The sequence below is a fragment of the Brassica napus genome, chromosome C9 (assembly GCF_020379485.1).
Source record: "Brassica napus cultivar Da-Ae chromosome C9, Da-Ae, whole genome shotgun sequence".
In the NCBI taxonomy this organism is placed as follows: Eukaryota; Viridiplantae; Streptophyta; class Magnoliopsida; order Brassicales; family Brassicaceae; genus Brassica; species Brassica napus.
In genome coordinates this window covers 25,103,580-25,122,195 of record NC_063452.1, presented here as the reverse complement: position 1 = coordinate 25,122,195, position 18,616 = coordinate 25,103,580, and the positions used below count along the sequence as shown (strand labels likewise).

Genomic DNA, 18,616 nt, shown 5'->3' with positions numbered 1-18,616 from the left:
GGGAATGAAGTAATGGAACAGAGAAACTAGAAGGGGTGACCTGAGAACACATAACTCCATAGTTTCAATGGATATTTTAAAGAAACTAAAGGATTTGTGTTTTCATGACACTCCTTTGAGATTTAACCACTTGTTGTTCTTCTCCTATCTAGGGTCGGGCCTGGCAATTACCGGCTCAGAAGCAAAATAATATTTTTGGCCCATTACTTTTTTAAAAAAATGAAGATGCTAAAATGTGGCAAATGTGTTCGAACCCGGCCCACTTTAGATAATATAATGCATCATTACCGCTAGTCCAAAGACTATCTTCTAATTTTTTGGCCCTCAAAATAAATAACTATAGTCCACCTAGGGGTGGGCGTTCGGGTACCCATTCGGGTTCGGTTCGGATCTAATCGGGTTTCGGGTTTTCGGGTTTTCAGGTTTAAAGATTTCAGTCCCATTCGGGTATTTCTAAATTTCGGTTCGGATTCGGTTCGGATCTTTGCGGGTTCGGTTCGGGTTCGGATAACCCATTTAAATTATTTTTAAAATTTTAATATTCATTATATGCTTAAAATTTCACAAAATCAATAAATCAAAATAATATATTACATATAAATTTGTATAATATACGTCAAAATACCTAAAATTAACATATAAATTGGTTTGATTTAAATATTCGGATTGAAAATCAATAGATATTTCAAGCATTTTGGTGTTTTGAATATATTTTAGCTATTTTAGACATTTACTTTTGACTATTTATGTATATTTTTAAGTATTTTAGACAACTATAAAGTATCTTATATATTTTGGATGTTTTTAATATATATTAAATTTAAAAATAAGTAATATATTTAGGTATATAAATCTATTTCGGTTACATTCGGGTACCCGAGATACTTCGGTTCTGGTCGGGTTCGGTTTCGGTTCTTTAGATACCAAAATTTTGAACCCGTTCGGATATTTAATCAATTTCAGTTCGGGTTTGGTATTACTTTTTCGGATCGGGTTCGGTTCGGTTCTTCGGATCCGGGTTTTTTGCCCAGCCCTAAGTCCACCCTTGAAGCACATGCTTCACCTGCCTCTACTCAGGCCCGGTCCTGCTCCTATCCATACATTACATAAATGATACTCCATATATAATATACACCGTTTCATCTTCGTTTTTGTTCACCTCTTCACAACACCTTCCAGATTAGGATCCGACTAGTAACCATTCTGGAAACAAGATGAACGAATAGGAAATGAACATAGAGAACAAGACTTAATGATGCTAACGCCAATTTTAAATTCACCTCTCTTCTTGTTACCAATCAAAATACCACATATATTAATAATAAAATAGATTAATTTTATTTAAAAAAATATGAAATAATTGAAAAAAAATAATAACGCCAATTTTAATGATGCTAACGCCACAAACTAAACCCTAAACTTTAAATCTATACCCTAAACCCTAAATCCAAATCTTAAACCCTAAACCCAAACCCTATATCCTAAACCCAAATCCTAAACCCTAAACCCAAACCCTATATCCTAAACCCAAATCCTAAACCCAAATCCTAAACCCTAAACCCAAACCGTAAACCCTAAACCCAAACCCTATATCCTAAACTCAATTCATAGACTCTAAACTCAATTCATAGACTCTAAACTCAAACCATATATCCAAACCTAATCCCTACACCCTAAATTCAAATCGTAAACCCTGAACTCAAATCTTATATCCTAAAGGTTTGGGTTAATGTTGATGTTGTTTCTTTAGGGTTTAAGATTTGGGTTTAGAGTCTAGGTTTGGGTTTAGGATCTAGGGTTTGAGTTTAAGGTCTAGGGTTTGGGTTTAGAGTGTACGGTTTGGGTTTATGGTTTAAGATTTGGGTTTAATATATAGGGTTTGGGTTTAGGGTTTAGAGTTTGAGTTTAGAATTTAGGGTTTAGGGTTTAGATTTAAGGTTTAGGGTTTAGAATTTAAGATTTAGGGTTTAGTTAGTGGCGTTAGCGTCATTAAAATGAGCTTCATTATTTTTTTTCAATTATTTTAGATTTTTTTTTACAAAATAATATATTTTATTATTAATTTATATAACATTTTGATTGGTAATAAGAGGGGAGATGAATTTAAAGGTTCACCTTAGGGGTGAACCTAAGTTTTGTTCATGAATAAAATAGTAGAGATGAAAATGAATGGTTGTTCCTTCTCAAATTTAATAAGGAATCATTTTGTTTTTTTTTTATTTTTCTACAAAAAAAAAAGAATAAGAAAGAATGAGAAGGAAAAATTATTCTTCGTGAATGGTGATTTTTTTTAAGAAAAGACGGGAAATGCATTATTTTTCATCGTTCATAAGTCACCATTGTTTAGGTAAAGTTTTGGGCTCACAACAAATAATAAGTTTTTGTGACCCTATTTGGGCTCTCAACTTATAAGCCCATATGAAACACGTTAAAAGCCTGCTATTGATTATTGTTTTTTATTAAAGGAAATGATTTGAGAGTTTAGAACAGAATCGAATCACTTATTAGGTCTTCTTCTCTGACAACGAAACGAAACCAAGCTTTAATCAAATCTTGGACAAGAAGCCATGGAAGTTGAAACCGATGATACGAAGGGACAAGAGCCGAAGCAAATTAGAGACGAAGAACTATTCAAAGCGGCGGAATCTGGCGATTCTTCGGTGTTCATGTCTTTATCTCCTCAACAGCTCGCGAAATCTCTCAGTTTCAGAAACGAAGACGGTCGCTCCCTCCTCCATGTCTCAGCTTCTTTCGGCCATTCTCAGGTTTGTTTCCTTTACCTTCATGTACTAAAATCTATAGTTAGACAGAAGCATAGCTTATTTTGATTATTCATGTAGTCAAGTTGAGTTATTGTAGCTGCATTATTGATTGTGTTGTTGCAATTTTGTTAGCGACTTGAGTTCTAGAAAGGAGAACTTTTTTTAGATATTAAAAGCTTATGGATGTGGAATATGCAGATAGTGAAGTTGCTATCAAGTGTAGATGAGTCAAAGACTGTTATCAATAGTAAGGATGATGAAGGATGGGCTCCTCTTCATTCTGCTACTAGCATCGGCAAGGCCGAGCTCGTTGAAATCTTATTGACTAGAGGTTTGTGTTTCAATCTTGTTAGCTTCCTTTATATAAGTTGTGTGATCTTTCTCATTAGATTCAAGCTCTACCTGAATGCTTGCTTAGCTCTTGTCTCAGCCACTGTAGTTAGATAGATTTGTTGCATATAAGAGTTATATGTTAAAGTCTGTTCTTCTTCTACTCATTAACGTTTTAAATTATTCTTCATTTGTTTTTTGTGTGCTCAGGTGCTGATGTGAATGTCAAAAACAATGGTGGTCGCACTGCTCTTCACTATGCTGCTAGCAAGGGATGGTTAGAGATCGCTCAGCTTTTACTAACACATGGCGCAAAGATAAACATCACGGACAAGGTTGTGTAGCTTATTGTCCTTCAATAACATAAGCTTCACTTTACACATAATACATATATGTTATGGTGATTTTCAGGTGGGTTGCACTCCGCTTCATAGAGCAGCAAGCACTGGTAAGACTGAAGTTTGTGAGTTTTTGATAGAGGAAGGAGCAGAGATTGATGCTATGGATAAAATGGGCCAAACTCCACTCATGCATTCCGTGATCTGTGATGACAGACAAGTAATTTTCCAAATCTCACATATGACTTTGAAGCATATTTTTCTCTAAAAGTACTCTAAAAAAATATTTTTTCGCTGTGTGTTCCATGGACCAGGTTGCGTTTCTTCTTGTAAGACATGGTGCAGATGTTGATGTAGAAGACAAGGAAGGCTACACCGTTCTAGGCCGAGCTTCCAACGATTTCAGACCAGCACTTATTGATGCTGCCAAGGCTATGCTTGAATGATATGCTTACTCTAAAACAGTAGAACATAAAAAGGATTGTTCTTTATTTGTTCAAGTTTGCTAGATTTTTCTGCTTTTATCTAAAAGAAAAATGTTTATCAATTTATGCTCTTCTCTAGAAATTTTTTTAGCAATAAATCTCCAATTAATTGCTCTTTTCCTTAAATTGAGAAGCCTTGGAGACTTGAAAATAAGTGAGAAAATTATTTTTTAATTATTATTTAAATGGAAAATATATATATTTCTGAAAAAATGCTTTTAGCTCTTCCCTTCCTTCTTATCTCTTAAGAAGTCATTTACCATCCTCACAAAAAAATCTAACGCAATGATGCAAACCAAAATCTCTAGTTTCTCTCGGCCATGCTTCACTCTCCATGAAACAAGAGCAGTTCATCAACCTCTTGTCTCCATGGCTTTACCATCATCGCCATCACCGTTTAAGCACCTTCTCTGCAAGTCCACCTTCCCTCTCGCTGCCTCACTCACCCTTCTCCTCTCTCCATGCACCGGTAATCCTCAATCTTCCACTCATTCAATACTTTATGTCTGTATCATCGATCACAGTTTGTATATATTCGGATCTTGCTCAGCTGAAGCAGGCTTAATGTCGGGAAGTCCCGGCATAGAATCAGTTCCTGGTCCCGAATTACCAAAGCTCGAGTTCCTTGAACGTTTCAATGGTACTAATCTTTCAAATTCTTGATATTCTTTTAAGACAAAACTGTTTTGTCTCTCTCTCTGCTTCAAGAAAAAATGCTTCTTAATTGCAGCTAAAAACCAGAAGTTCTACGCTGAAAATGATTCCAGATTCAAAGAATCTCCAATTCTCAAGAAGCTACTCGAGAACTCCAAACTAAACAAAGAAAAGTAAGTAAAAAAACTCTCATCATTTGAATCCATTCATACAGAGCCAAAACTGTGAAACAAGGGCATGTTACATTGGTTTTGTTGTGTCTGATTGTTTTAGGAATGAAAGAGCGATACAAGACAAGTATTGTCTAAGAGGAGCAGAATGGGGAGTCGGAGACTGTTCAACCACTGGAATGACAGATGAAGAAAAAGAACAATTCATCACAATGTTGAAGAAGAAGACTGGCATTGAATAAAAACTTTCGAAAATCACATTATGCATTTAGCGTTTTGAGAACGTGAATCTATGCTAAAATGCAATACAAAACATGACAAAAACAAACGTTGACAACATCATCATCATTCACTTAGCTTAAGAGAAAGCGATGCAATCTCACCCACAACCAGTAACTTATCAGCTTCAAACCCTTCATCTTCCTTCTCAGGCTTCAAATCAGCAAACAACCGAAGAATCTTGTTCCGATTCGCGACGAGAATCGCCACAATGTCCTCTGGTTTCCTCTCGTTCGCCACAAACAGCTTGAAGATATGAAAGGCCTCTAGCTGAATGTTCTTGGTCGGTTCTCTGAGTAGATTCATCATAATCCTCAAATGATCCAAACTGCTCACATACCTCACCATCACACCCGAGTTGGACCGGTCCATCAACACATCTCCCAAGAGCTTCGAAGCTTGTCTCTTCGTGAAGTAGCTCCCTTTCTCCAACAGCCTCGTGTTGTACTCCGCGAAAAACCACTCGTAGTTCTTGGCAAGGTACTCTGATACCGTGGACTTGTGCCTGGTCAAAAGCTCCCGGAAGATCTTGCTCGCGTCTGTAGCTACATCGAAATACGGAAGCTGGACATAGTCGAAGAATCTTTGGAGGTTCTTCGACTCGAGGATGTACTTGGCAACAACCTGATGACGAACGCATTCTTTGAGCATCCCTGTGTAATGCAATGCCAAATGGTGGTCTCGGCCGATTCCTTCGACTAACGTGTCGATCACATCGAGATTCGATTCGAGATACTCAGAAGCAACGAGTCGGCTTCCGACTTGTTGCTTCTGAAGATTAGCTACGATCTGCGTGGCGTCTTTCCTCGCCTCTAGGTCAAGTTTCGAAAGAGACTTGATCAAGGGGCGAAGCGTGTCTTCTCTGAAAAACTCTTGCGTCAGCGAGAGACACGCTTCGGCAACAGGCTCGGCTTCGCTGTTTCCATACAAGATCGATTTCAATTCCCTAATGTTCCTGCAGATCTCCGGACATATCCCTAACCGTTTAGAGTGTTTCATGTCGGTTTCTTGGTTTTCGTTTTCCGACAAGGCGATGAGATCTCGTGTCTGACGAACGATTTCTCCAGGAGAACGAGGCTTATGTTTGAAGAGACCTTTCATCCTATTGCTTCCATTGACGTTCCCTAGGTTACCGCTGAAACTGCTAAGCTTTCCGCTGAATGTGATGCTGACTTCATCGTCGTAGGAGGTGGTGGAGACGCGTAGATGGCTCCCTGTACGGTGGTGCTTTGACGACGGAGAGACATCGGAGCCTCCGTGACGCCAAGCACCACCGATCTTGGAGACACACGCACCTATTGTTTCCCCTTGGGTTTAAACAGCAATCAAAAAAATTCAAAAGCACACAGACAAGTAATCTCTATCTATATATCTCTTTCTAAGGTTTTCTTTAAGGGTTTGCTGCTAAATCAACATTGTTTCTCTGAAATCTACAAAGGAGAGAAGATGGATGAACAAGGAAAAAAAGAGACAGCGCTATAATTGGGGTCTTGATGGGCTAATTTTGCCGCGCGGATTTTTCGGTGTTGTTTGTTTTAAGAATATCTTTGGTGTCTTAATTAAGATTAAATCCTTGTTTTATTCTGTAATATATTCAACGATTATTATGCGTGCCCGTGAAGTTATATAACGGATTTGGTCAAACATAAACTAAATATATTTGACTAACAATATATGTATATACATAGAATCCATATACATATATCTTCAATTGTTGTGTATAATAAAAAAGACCATGTTAAATATACTAATCTACGGAAATATTGGAGAAAAAGATAAAAAATAGGCATAAACTGGGTCATATACATTGGTCTTTATGCTTAAAGCCCAATAAGAGTTGGAAAGGATAATTGATTTAGTGGCTGTGAGTTCAGCAAATAAGAAAGACAATTGCAGACTTTGCAGTGGTAAGACAATTAGGCTTGATTCCCAGCCCCTTTCATTTTTTTAAAACAAGCTGAGAGTCTCGTCGGCATTTCCGTTATGGGTGTATGAGAATGGTCATTAAAGACTCGACGTGCATTACTTGTATCACCACACTTGACATACGTACATAAGAGATGTCACCAGGCGTACTCTATGCCAGTCTTGATCAAACAACCATTGAACCACTTCCCTTTTTGTAAAACACCGAGCTTCACACACTGGACTTCCTTCCTCCTTGTGAGATCCTTTTGATGGTTCTCCTCAGTGGGTGCGTGTGAGGAGTTTCCTTCCTTCGGTCTTGTCAACTGAGTGGAGTGGATTTCTGTGGCAATGCGTGTTGAGGCCTGAGGGTGCATCCGCCTCTCATTGTGTTCTATGTCTTCCAATGGTCGATGAGAGGTGGCAATATGTTCGTCTCTTTGCCCAATAAATGCATTAGCGTGCTCTGACCTTGACGGTGTCTTTGCGGCAGTGGCTTCCCCAGTTTGGAAGTTTGTCTGGGTTAGTTGCTAATCTTTTTTGAGGCGGGCACCGGGAGTGGGCCAAATCTATCGGTTTGATCTAACGGATGCTGTTGAATAATGCATTGAATATGTTGGGCCTTAGTCTTTTGAGACCCACTAGTGTTAGGGTTTTCCGGGACACAACTATATATATTTTGTGCCTCCTCTAAACCTAGTTAGCAGCCGTAGAGAAACTAGATCTGATCTTCTTGTAGACAGATCTCTGTAATTCCTCCATCAATAAAATCTCTCTTTGCCCGTGGACGTAGCCGTTAGGGGTGAACCACGTTAAATTTATGTGTCTTTCTTTATTGTTTATCCATCTGTTAATCTCTATCTTCTCACATCCGTCACAACAAACTTGTATCAGAACTTCGGGTTGAATCTGGTGAGAAGATGTCTGGGATGAATATGAAGATCGACAAGTTTACTGGAATGAACAGTTTCAGTCTCTGGCAAATCAAGATGAAGGCGTTGCTGAAGCAACAAGGTCTTTGGGCACCGTTGTCAGGGAAGAAGGTTGAACCTATTACTACTGAGATGGAGGTTACTGAAGAGGAGCGTATTCAACAATTTTGTTGTGTCTGGCAGATGAGATCATCATCGAAGTTTCTGGTGTTGATGCTGCAGCTGATTTGTGGTCGAAGTTAGAGAGTCTATACATGACGAAGTCTCTGACTAAGAAGCTACTTCTGAAACAATGTCTTTTCGCTCTGAGGATGCAAGAAGGTACACAACTCCAAGATCATCTTGATAGTCTAAATTCCATCTTGTTGGATCTGAAAAATATTGATGTCAAGGTGGAAGATGAGGATGCATCACTGATTTTGTTGGTATCACTACCAAACTCCTATGAAAACTTTGTTCAATCATTCATAAGGAGTAAGGATACAGTGAGTTTGGAGGAAGTCAGGTCAGCACTTCATAGCAGGGAGTTGCGACACAAGACATCTGGTTCTGGTACAGACGACCAAGCTTATGGGTTGTTTGTAGGTGGCGGAAAGAACTTTGGAAAAGGCTAGAAGTCGAAAGACAAAAGGTCATTTTCAAAGGGTCCTAAACCAACTGATATTTGCAATTACTGCAAAGAGAAAGGACATTGGAAATCTGATTGTCCTAAGAAGAAGAAGCAGACTGGTTCCGCTGCGGTAGCCGAGAATGAGGCTAATCTGATGAAGATATTGCGCTGGTTGCTCATGGAAAAACACATTCTAGAGATGTGTGGGTCCTGGACACAGGCGCATCTTATCATATGTGTCCAAGGAGAGAATGATTCTCAGAGTATGAGGCAGTGACTGATGGCAAGATCAAGATGGCGAATGACTTTGCTTGCGATATTGTATGAATCGGTTCTATTAAGCTCAGGACACATGATGATAGAGTCTGCACATTGACTGGAGTTAGACATGTTCCATCTATGTCCAAGAACTTGATCTCAGTTAGTCTTTTGGATAGCAGAGGTTTCAAGTATTCAGGTGGAGAAGGAGTTCTGAGTGTCTACAGAGGTTCAAATGTGATTCTCAGAGGTTTCATTCATGGTACTTTGTATTTGCTGGAAGGTTCTACGGTTTCAAGTTCAGCAAATGTTGCATCTCCAGAGGTTCGCAAGGAAGATATGGACAAGTTGTGGCATATGAGGCTTGGACATATGGGCGAGCGTGGGATGCAGATTCTGTCGAAGCATGATCTTCTTTGTGGTCATAAGACCAAGAGCCTTGAGTTCTGTGAGCACTGTGTGTTTGGAAAGCTGTACAGAAAGAAGTTTCCTAAGGTTGTTCATAAAACAAAAGTCACGCTGGATTACATCCATTCATATTGTTGGGGTCCCTCCAAGGTGGAGTCGCTGAAGGGTCACAGGTATTTCGTGTCCATGATTGATGACTATTCGAGGAAGACTTGGATAACATTCATGAAGCACAAAAGTGAAGCTTTCAACAGCTTCAAGGAGTGGAAGATACTGGTGGAGAATCAAACTGAGAATACGATTAAGAGGCTTCGTATTGATACTGGTCTGGAATTCTGTTCAACAGAGTTCAATCAGTTTTGTAAGGATGCAGGGATTTCTAGGCATCATACAATCAGGTATACACCACAGCAGAATGGTGTAGCAGAGAGAATGAACCAGACATTGCTGGAGAGAGCGAGATGCATGCTTTCTAATGCTGGTTTAGAGAAGAGGTTTTGGGCTGAGGTAGTGAACACGGCTTGTTATTTGATCAATCTTGGACCGCATATAGGGATCGAGTGTCGAATACTTAATGAGGTCTGTCAGGCAGATCTGCTGATTATTCTATTCTGAGAGTCTTTGGTTGCACGGTTTACTATCATGTTAATGAAGGAAAGCTGGAACCAAGAGCGAAGAATTGAGTGTTTATGGGCTATGGAGATGGTGTAAAGGGATACAGAGTTTGGTCTCCATCTGAGAAACGGGTTGTTATGAGCAGGAACGTTGTGTTTGATGAGAGTTCTATGTTCAAAGTTTCAGCTGAGTCCATTTCAGAAGCAGAGCAGCAGGATGTTGACAAACAGGTGGAGCTGCAGGAAGTGCAGTCAGACTACCCAGGATCAACCGATCCAGTGTCAGGGAGCGATCGATCTACGCCAGACACAGGATTGGGTGATGGCAGAGATCTTCGATCGATGTCCGACAACCCGAGATCGATCGATCCTCAGGAAGAGAGCGAGCGATCGACGTCTGATGAGCAGCCTCAATCTTCCAATTCTGGAAATCAACGTATTGGGTCTGAAAAATGCAGTATTGCTAAAGACAGACCAAGGAGAGTTGATGTTAGGCCACCAGAGAGATATCGGTTTGAAGATATGGTGGGTTATGCACTACAGGTTGCAGAGGAAGTGGACACTTACGAGCCGTCTACTTACAGAGAAGCTATTTCAAGTTATGCATCTGAGAAATGGTTTGCTTCAATGGGAGATGAGATGGAATCTCATGAAAAGAATCACACATGGGATCTGGTCACACTACCACCTGGAAGAAAAGTTGTGACTTGCAAGTGGATTTATAAGCTAAAAGAAGGTCAGTCATCAGAAGAGGGAGTCAAGTATAAATCTCGAGTTGTTGCTAGAGGTTTCAGTCAAAGAGAAGGCGTGGACTACAATGAGATATTCTCACCCGTGGTCAGACACACCTCTATCAGAGTGCTATTGGCGATAGTAGCACGTCAGGATCTGGAGTTGGAGCAATTTGATGTGAAGACTGCTTTTCTTCATGGAAAGCTTGAGGAGGAGATCTATATGACTCAGCATGAGGGTTTTCTATTTCCTGGTAAAGAAGATCATGTGTGCAAGTTGAGGAAGTCGTTGTATGGACTTAAGCAGTCTCCTAGACAGTGGTAAAAGAGGTTTGACAGCTATATGGTCAAGTTGGGCTACGACAGGAGTCCTTATGATTGTTGTGTCTACATGAGCAAGGTGGAGGATGAGTCATATATCTACCTGGTGCTGTATGTAGACGACATGCTGATAGCTGCCAAGAAGAAGTGTTATGTTCAGAAGCTGAAAGAACTACTGAGTTATGAGTTTGAGATGAAAGATTTGGGTGCTGCGAGGAAGATTCTAGGAATGGAGATCTTCAGGGATAGGACGAAGAAGAAGATGTTCTTGTCACAAAAGGCCTACATTGAAAAGGTCTTGAAAAGATTCAGGATGCTTAATGTTAAGCCTATTGATACTCTATGTGCTACAAATTTTCATCCTACCATGAGTGATGAAATGTCTGAAGGAGAAATCGATTATATGTCACGTGTTCCTTATGCTAGTGATATAGGAAGTTTGATGCATGATATGGTTTGTACAAGACCAGATCTTGCACACGCAGTCAGTGTTGTGAGTATGTTCATGGTTCAGCCACGAAAAGAGCACTGGATCGCTGTGAAGAGGATTTTTCGGTACCTTAAGGGTACATCTGATATTGGTCTTGTCTATGGAGACAGGGATCTGAGACTGGTTACTGGGTATTCCGATTCGGATTATGCAGGAGATGTGGACAGCAGAAGATCTATGACTGGTTACGTATTTACTTTGGGTGGTTCTGTTGTGAGCTGGAAGGCGACTTTGCAGTCGACATTGACTTTATCTACAACTGAGGCAGAGTATATGGCATTGACAGAAGCTGCTAAGGAGGCAATATGGTTGAGAGGATTGGTCAGTGATCTTGGTCTTCATCATGATCAGGCTACTGTGTTTTGCGATAGCTTAAGTGATATCTGCTTAGCCAAGGATCAGGTTCATCATGAGAGAACCAAGCATATCGATGTAAGATACCACTTTCTGAGAGATGAGAAGAGTATTGAAGTGAAGAAGGTAGGAACAGTTGATAATCCTGCGGATATGTTCACTAAGCCGGTTCCTCATAGCAAGTTCAAGTATTGTCTTGATTTGCTAAACATCTCAAGCTGTTAAATCTGGCCCTGATGGGCGTTTGGCACTGAGGGGCATCTGGCTCGAAGAGAGCATCTGGCCCAAGTGAGGGCATCTGGCTCTGATGAGCATCTGGTCCGATGGTGGTGTAGCCTGGATAGGACTGTAACTCCCTGGATCTCTTGTAGGTGGGTAAATGCTTTGATAATCCTTGCAAACAGAGAATCAAAGACTCGATCTGTATCAAGGCGTGTGGGTAGATGATAGATGATGATGATGGACTTTGCTAAAGAGCTATGGATTGCTCAGAAGCTGTTTTGCTACTCAAAGACACAAGATCACCTTGTATTGTCTAAGATGAGATTCACAAAGAATTCCTTCCTTTAAGTGAGATCAATGTTCCTTAAGCTGAACAGAGAAAGCAAGAGATAAAGCAAGCAAAGCTGCTGGAAAATTCTTAGATTCAAAAATTGAAAAACAAAAGCGGCGTCCCCTTGTTTCTTAAAGAAATCGCAGACTCTAACCCTAGGAGTAAACCAGGATGGTTTAATTCTAATTCTAATCCTAATCCAATTGAAATTGGGTTATTTTAAAATCCTAATTGTCTTTGGTTTAAATTAAATGAAAGCCCAATAACCTAAACCCATTACATTGCAATTAAATCAAACCAACAAGCTGGTTCTTCTTTGGTTTATGATGGGCCACGACTTGAACTTGATTTGGAGTGTCTCTTAATGAGCTTTAGATCCTCCACGTCCTGTTAGGCCAGCTAGAAAGCAAGTGGATCAAGATTCTGGCTGCAACTCTCTTTTTGGACCGAAAAAGCCTTATTTCGCCTAGATCCAAATATAGCCCAACCCAGAAACTTCCTGACATGTTTTCCTTGTTCTCCATACATATTTGGACGAGGTGAATGGTCTCCGTAGCTCCTGTTAAGTTCAGTTGGTTGAATCCTCTTTGTTCAAGTCGTTTCAAGGCAGTACCAACAGTTCTTCTCTTCTCTCTATCCAGAACGTCATAGATCATGCCAATAAGAGTATGATACTGTCCATTAAACTGCACCATGATCAGTGGTATAGCTGACCCATACATTGGCTTCAATCCATTGATTCCAATCCTGATCAGGATCACACCATCCCCTCCTCCTTTAAAAGGATTTGTCCTCAAATCCAAGCTCTGTAGGATGATAGAACCTTGATAATTTAACTCCAAAGTTCCTGACCTGGCCATGAGATATATCATCACCTCTCTAGTCTCTCCAGGATGAAACACAAAGCTCTGCAGTCCTTCTTCATGTCTCAGCAACATCTTGGAACTTTCCTCACTGCATATGACTTCTAAGGCAGATGATTTCTCCACTTTGTTGAGTTTGCTGTTGAATGCTTCTCTCCAGGATGATCGTACCCACGTCCTTCTCATGAACATGAGACCATGTACTCTCAGTTTAACATCCTTCTGGTCAGGTGGTCGTGTGGTTTGGTCCCCATACTCATTCTCAAGCTTTGGCATCTTTTTAACCACAGCAAGTTTCTGTTTTGTTGATCTCAGCTGGTTCTGATCAGTTATGGGCCTGATCAAGGGCGTGTTACCTCCTGTTTCTCCTCTATTTTTGCTGCAGATACTCAAGATCACACCATCCTCTCTCCCTTCAAAAAGATTTGACCTCAAATCTTGTTTTTCAGGAGTGAAGAAACCTTGCAGATCAAGCTTGTATGAAATTGTTTTCTGCACCAGATTGTTGTTACTTCTTATACTAACACTGAAGCTTCCTCCTGGTTCAAAAACAAAGTGTTGCAGACCCTTGAAAAACCTCAGATGCTCCACAAGATTGAACTGAACACATACAAAAGGCTGGATCAGTAAATCACAAGAAAAAGATCTAATGAATCCACCTTGTTCAATCAAAGTCTCAATTAACTCTTTATGAACTACAAGCGCCTCATCAAGTTCTTCTTCTTCTTTAACCTTGTTTTGGTCGTGAATAAGACCACACAAAGCTCCTGGTACGTGCTCCTCTAGCTGTAGTTGAATGGCTGAATGTTCTCCTTGAAAAGGAATGGCCAATGCTGGTTCAATCTCTGGTATCTTCACAGCCGGTTTTGCTGCAATCTTTTCTTTCTCCTCAACTGGTGCCTTCTGATAACAAGTTAGCTCATCATCTCCTGATGCTGGACGTGGGACTGGCCTCTGTTGTGGTTTTTTTTTAGTCACAGCAGTGAGTGATTCAGCTATCATGTTCCTTAGGTTTTCTTTGAACTGTGTGCTCTGCATATTGTCAAGATAATCAAGATGTGTTTGCAGTAGCTGCGGCTTTCGTTGTGCCTCACGATCATAGCAGTTCTGTGGCTCTTCTCTGGATAACCTAACACGTGCTTGAGATGATCTAGATTGGATTGGCAACCGTTCCAGATCAGTTTGACCATACCTCTTTGCTACAAACCTTTTCTTCATGACAGACTTCATCTCATACCAAGAAGAAATCTGCAACTCTCCACAGCGTTTCCTGTTGTTAGCAATCTGATACCACCAGTCAAACGCATACCCTCTTAAACCAGTAGTTGCTAGATGTAACTTCTTCTCCTCAGTGTGGTTGTGGAAGTTAAAAAGGAAATCCACATCCTTTTCCCATTCTGGATATGTGTCTGGATCAAACTCTCCATAGAACAGTGGAATTTTGATCTCTTTTCTTTTTCCTTGCAATAGCTTCCTTGTTGCTGGTTGTTCAGCCTTCTCATCATGTTTTCTATAAGAATACATAGAAGATTGCTGGATATATGATGAAACACGTGGTCCTTGGTTAAGATAATCAAACCCTAAACCTTCAAGAGGCTCTGATACCACTTGGTGTAGCCTGGATAGGACTGTAACTCCCTGGATCTCTTGTAGGTGGGTAAATGCTTTGATAATCCTTGCAAACAGAGAATCAAAGACTCGATCTGTATCAAGGCGTGTGGGTAGATGATAGATGATGATGATGGACTTTGCTAAAGAGCTATGGATTGCTCAGAAGCTGTTTTGCTACTCAAAGACACAAGATCACCTTGTATTGTCTAAGATGAGATTCACAAAGAATTCCTTCCTTTAAGTGAGATCAATGTTCCTTAAGCTGAACAGAGAAAGCAAGAGATAAAGCAAGCAAAGCTGCTGGAAAATTCTTAGATTCAAAAATTGAAAAAACAAAAGCGGCGTCCCCTTGTTTCTTAAAGAAATCGCAGACTCTAACCCTAGGAGTAAACCAGGATGGTTTAATTCTAATTCTAATCCTAATCCAATTGAAATTGGGTTATTTTAAAATCCTAATTGTCTTTGGTTTAAATTAAATGAAAGCCCAATAACCTAAACCCATTACATTGCAATTAAATCAAACCAACAAGCTGGTTCTTCTTTGGTTTATGATGGGCCACGACTTGAACTTGATTTGGAGTGTCTCTTAATGAGCTTTAGATCCTCCACGTCCTGTTAGGCCAGCTAGAAAGCAAGTGGATCAAGATTCTGGCTGCAACTCTCTTTTTGGACCGAAAAAGCCTTATTTCGCCTAGATCCAAATATAGCCCAACCCAGAAACTTCCTGACATGTTTTCCTTGTTCTCCATACATATTTGGACGAGGTGAATGGTCTCCGTAGCTCCTGTTAAGCTCAGTTGGTTGAATCCTCTTTGTTCAAGTCGTTTCAAGGCAGTACCAACAGTTCTTCTCTTCTCTCTATCCAGAACGTCATAGATCATGCCAATAAGAGTATGATACTGTCCATTAAACTGCACCATGATCAGTGGTATAGCTGACCCATACATTGGCTTCAATCCATTGATTCCAATCCTGATCAGGATCACACCAGATGGGACATCTGACATCTGAGTTCGACGGAACATCTGAGCAAAGAGAAAGACTGGTATATCTGTATTTTGAGCACGAAGAAGTGCATTCTGGTACATCTGATTATGCAGGATTCAAGTCAAAGTGGAGATTTGTTGAATAATGTCTTGAATCTGTTGGGTCTTAGTCTTTTGAGGCCCATTAGTGCTAGGGTTTTCCGGGACACAACTATATATATTTTGTGTCTCTTCTAAACCTAGTTGGCAGCCATAGAGAAACTATATCTGATCTTCTTGTAGACAGATCTTTGTAATTCTTCCATCAATAAAATCTATCTTTGCCCGTGGACGTAGCCGTTAGGGGTGAACCACGTTAAATCTCTGTGTCTTTCTTTATTGTTTATCCATCTGTTAATCTTTATCTTCTCACATCCGTCACAACAGATGCAATTGGTGTCTCTTCCTTCCTATCCCTTTAGTTGAGGCAATGCTCTGTGGTTGATGTCTTGTGTGGTTAGGCTTCTCAGTGTTTCGGTCTATTTGATGTTGTTATTAGTTTATTACGTACGCTATGTCTATTTCTACTTGCAATGATGTTCTGTCAAAACTTTTAAAATGGTAAATGAATTTTAACATTTTTACCAAAAAAAATCATCTAGCTTTATGTAAGCCGTAAATATTGTTTACTTGTAATTTACGTGTCATTTATATTATGGAGCCTCCCATATATATAACAGCATTCAACTTTTTTTTTTTGAATGAACAATCAACTTTCTCATCCTGCGTAGAAGATTAAAACAAACCTATCGAGCAAAAAATAAATTTAAATATTTGAATTGTTATGAACCATATTGTGGATGACTCATAACCAAGAGATTATGATTTGTAATATTTTCATTTATCTATGACGGTGTAATCTGCTATATAAGGAACCTCTATGTTATGAATAAAGAGAGACTTTTCAATTACTTTTATAACATGTTATCAGCACGAAACTTTAAATCCCTAAGCTAATACCCAAATCGAAAAACCCTAAAACCCTAACCCTAGCCGGCGATTCGACGAACCCTAAACCCTGATCGCGTCTCTTGTTCCCGCATCTGTTCCAGATGGCGTCCCCGATCAGCTTCAGCCCAAGGCGTTCCTGATCCTAGCTCAGACGTTCGCGACCCGAGAACAGCTCCAGCACGCGACATCTTCCTCGTTCGCGACAGCATCAGACAGCTCGTGTCCGATGATCAAGACGTTCCCGATCAAGCAACAAAGGACGTTCGCGACCCGATAGAAGCAACTCGATCCATTCCAGCTCGCATCTCGTTCGTGTCCAGCTCGCGGCTCAAATCCTTTGGTGGTCCGATTCAACAATCATCTAAGGTTAAAAGGTAATTCAAAACCTAAGAACCCATAATCGAACATGGATTGATTGATAAAGAATGAAACCCTAAAACCCTAATCTTTATGAATCAAAACCATAGGGTAATAGATCAAAAATCTTAATTAAGTAAATCAAAGCTCTAAAAGTTCGATACCCCAAACCCTAAATCATGTTCTTATATGATTAAAACCCCAAATCGGTTTTTACAAGTTAAAATCCGATAAACCCTAACCCTAAATAATATAAGAATCAGAATTAATTATACTATAATTATCAAATCACATATTAAAACCCTAATCGAATATTTTGAAATCAAAAATGTTTTCGGTTTTGATCATTGAAGTTTTAAATCTGATTGAATCTGATGCTATGTTGCTAGAATTGTTTGACCGTTAAATTGATAGATTTATTTTCTCATCCTGCTTGGTTAATTGTTCATCTGATTTAAAATTGTTTAAACCGACCAGCCTGTTAAAACATTGATTGAATCTGATAGGTTGCTAGCTTGCTTTGCTTATATAATCCGATAGGTTGATAGATTGATTGAGGTTTACTTGTTTAAAATCTGAATGATCTGATTGCATGATTCTTGAGGTTTAATATCATCTGCTAGGATTGATAGTTTTGTAATCTGATATATTTTAAATAGAAACCCTAAATAATCTGTATGATAGGTTATATTGATATGATTTGGATGTCCTTGAGAATTGAGAATCTGTATGTTAGGTTGATAGATTCATGATAAAATCTAATGTCTTGAGGTTTAAGATTGTATGCTAAGTTCGATTAAATTGATTGATCTGATTATATGTTTTTGAGGTTTGATAAATTCGTATACTAGATAAATTATTTGCACATGGTTTATGCTAAATACAAATCAGCCTTGAAACTGATTCATTGAAATTCATGCTTGAAATCTATATTCTAGTATTGCTAAAATCAGCCTTGAAACTGATTGAGTGATTAATAAATTTTTTTACTAGTCTTGCTAAAATCCATTGATTGTTAAACTCTAATTGCATGATTAATTGAATCCGTTTTTGCTAGTCTTGCTAAACCATAATATTATAAGCACATATAATTAGTATTGCTGAGACTTGCTAGAAATTGACTGATTGATTAAATGTCTTTAAGATTGATAGTCTCATTGTCCTCACAAGATTGAAATCCGAATTGATTGTTTTTAAGAGTAAGGCCGCATGAAAATTATACCTAAATATTGAGTGATATATGATTTGAGATGTTGAAAATCAACCTTGATTTTGCCGCCCTAAATCTCTCTGGAGATAATTATTTATGGTGGGCATTGGATACAAAGATTATCCTGAAGTCAAAAAGACTTGGTGAATGTATCATAGAAGGCAATAATGCCAATGAGAAAGATTGATACAAGGCAATATTAATTATTAGTCATCATCTTATTAAGAGTCTAAGATCAGTATCTGACTATAGAGAATCCCCTAGACCTTTGGACAGAGTTAAAAATCGAGAAATGATCACCAAAGAACAGTGTTATTACCAAATGCCCTATTTGATTGGAAGAATCCCAAAATCCAGGACTATAAGTCTGTGGATGAGTCTATTGCTAGCTGGGCAAAATAATGG

General features: G+C 39.3%; 3 protein-coding genes across 3 annotated transcripts; 2 read left to right on the top strand and 1 right to left on the bottom strand.

Moving 5' to 3' along the window:
- The first annotated feature begins 2,466 nt into the window (after positions 1-2,466).
- On the top strand, positions 2,467-3,979 carry LOC106437940 (26S proteasome non-ATPase regulatory subunit 10). Its single transcript, XM_013878964.3, has 5 exons — positions 2,467-2,765; positions 2,961-3,093; positions 3,303-3,427; positions 3,504-3,650; positions 3,745-3,979. Exons 1-5 carry the CDS (start codon positions 2,568-2,570, stop codon positions 3,874-3,876), a joined length of 735 nt encoding a protein of 244 aa, XP_013734418.1. The 5' UTR covers positions 2,467-2,567; the 3' UTR covers positions 3,877-3,979.
- A 145-nt stretch (positions 3,980-4,124) lies between these two features.
- On the top strand, positions 4,125-5,081 carry BNAC09G21500D. Its single transcript, XM_013878966.3, has 4 exons — positions 4,125-4,384; positions 4,466-4,555; positions 4,646-4,742; positions 4,843-5,081. Exons 1-4 carry the CDS (start codon positions 4,201-4,203, stop codon positions 4,979-4,981), a joined length of 510 nt encoding a protein of 169 aa, XP_013734420.1. The 5' UTR covers positions 4,125-4,200; the 3' UTR covers positions 4,982-5,081.
- On the bottom strand, positions 4,953-6,119 carry LOC106437941 (MO25-like protein At2g03410). Its single transcript, XM_013878965.3, has one exon. It carries the CDS (start codon positions 6,117-6,119, stop codon positions 5,085-5,087), a length of 1,035 nt encoding a protein of 344 aa, XP_013734419.1. The 3' UTR covers positions 4,953-5,084.
- Positions 6,120-18,616: the final 12,497 nt, after the last annotated feature.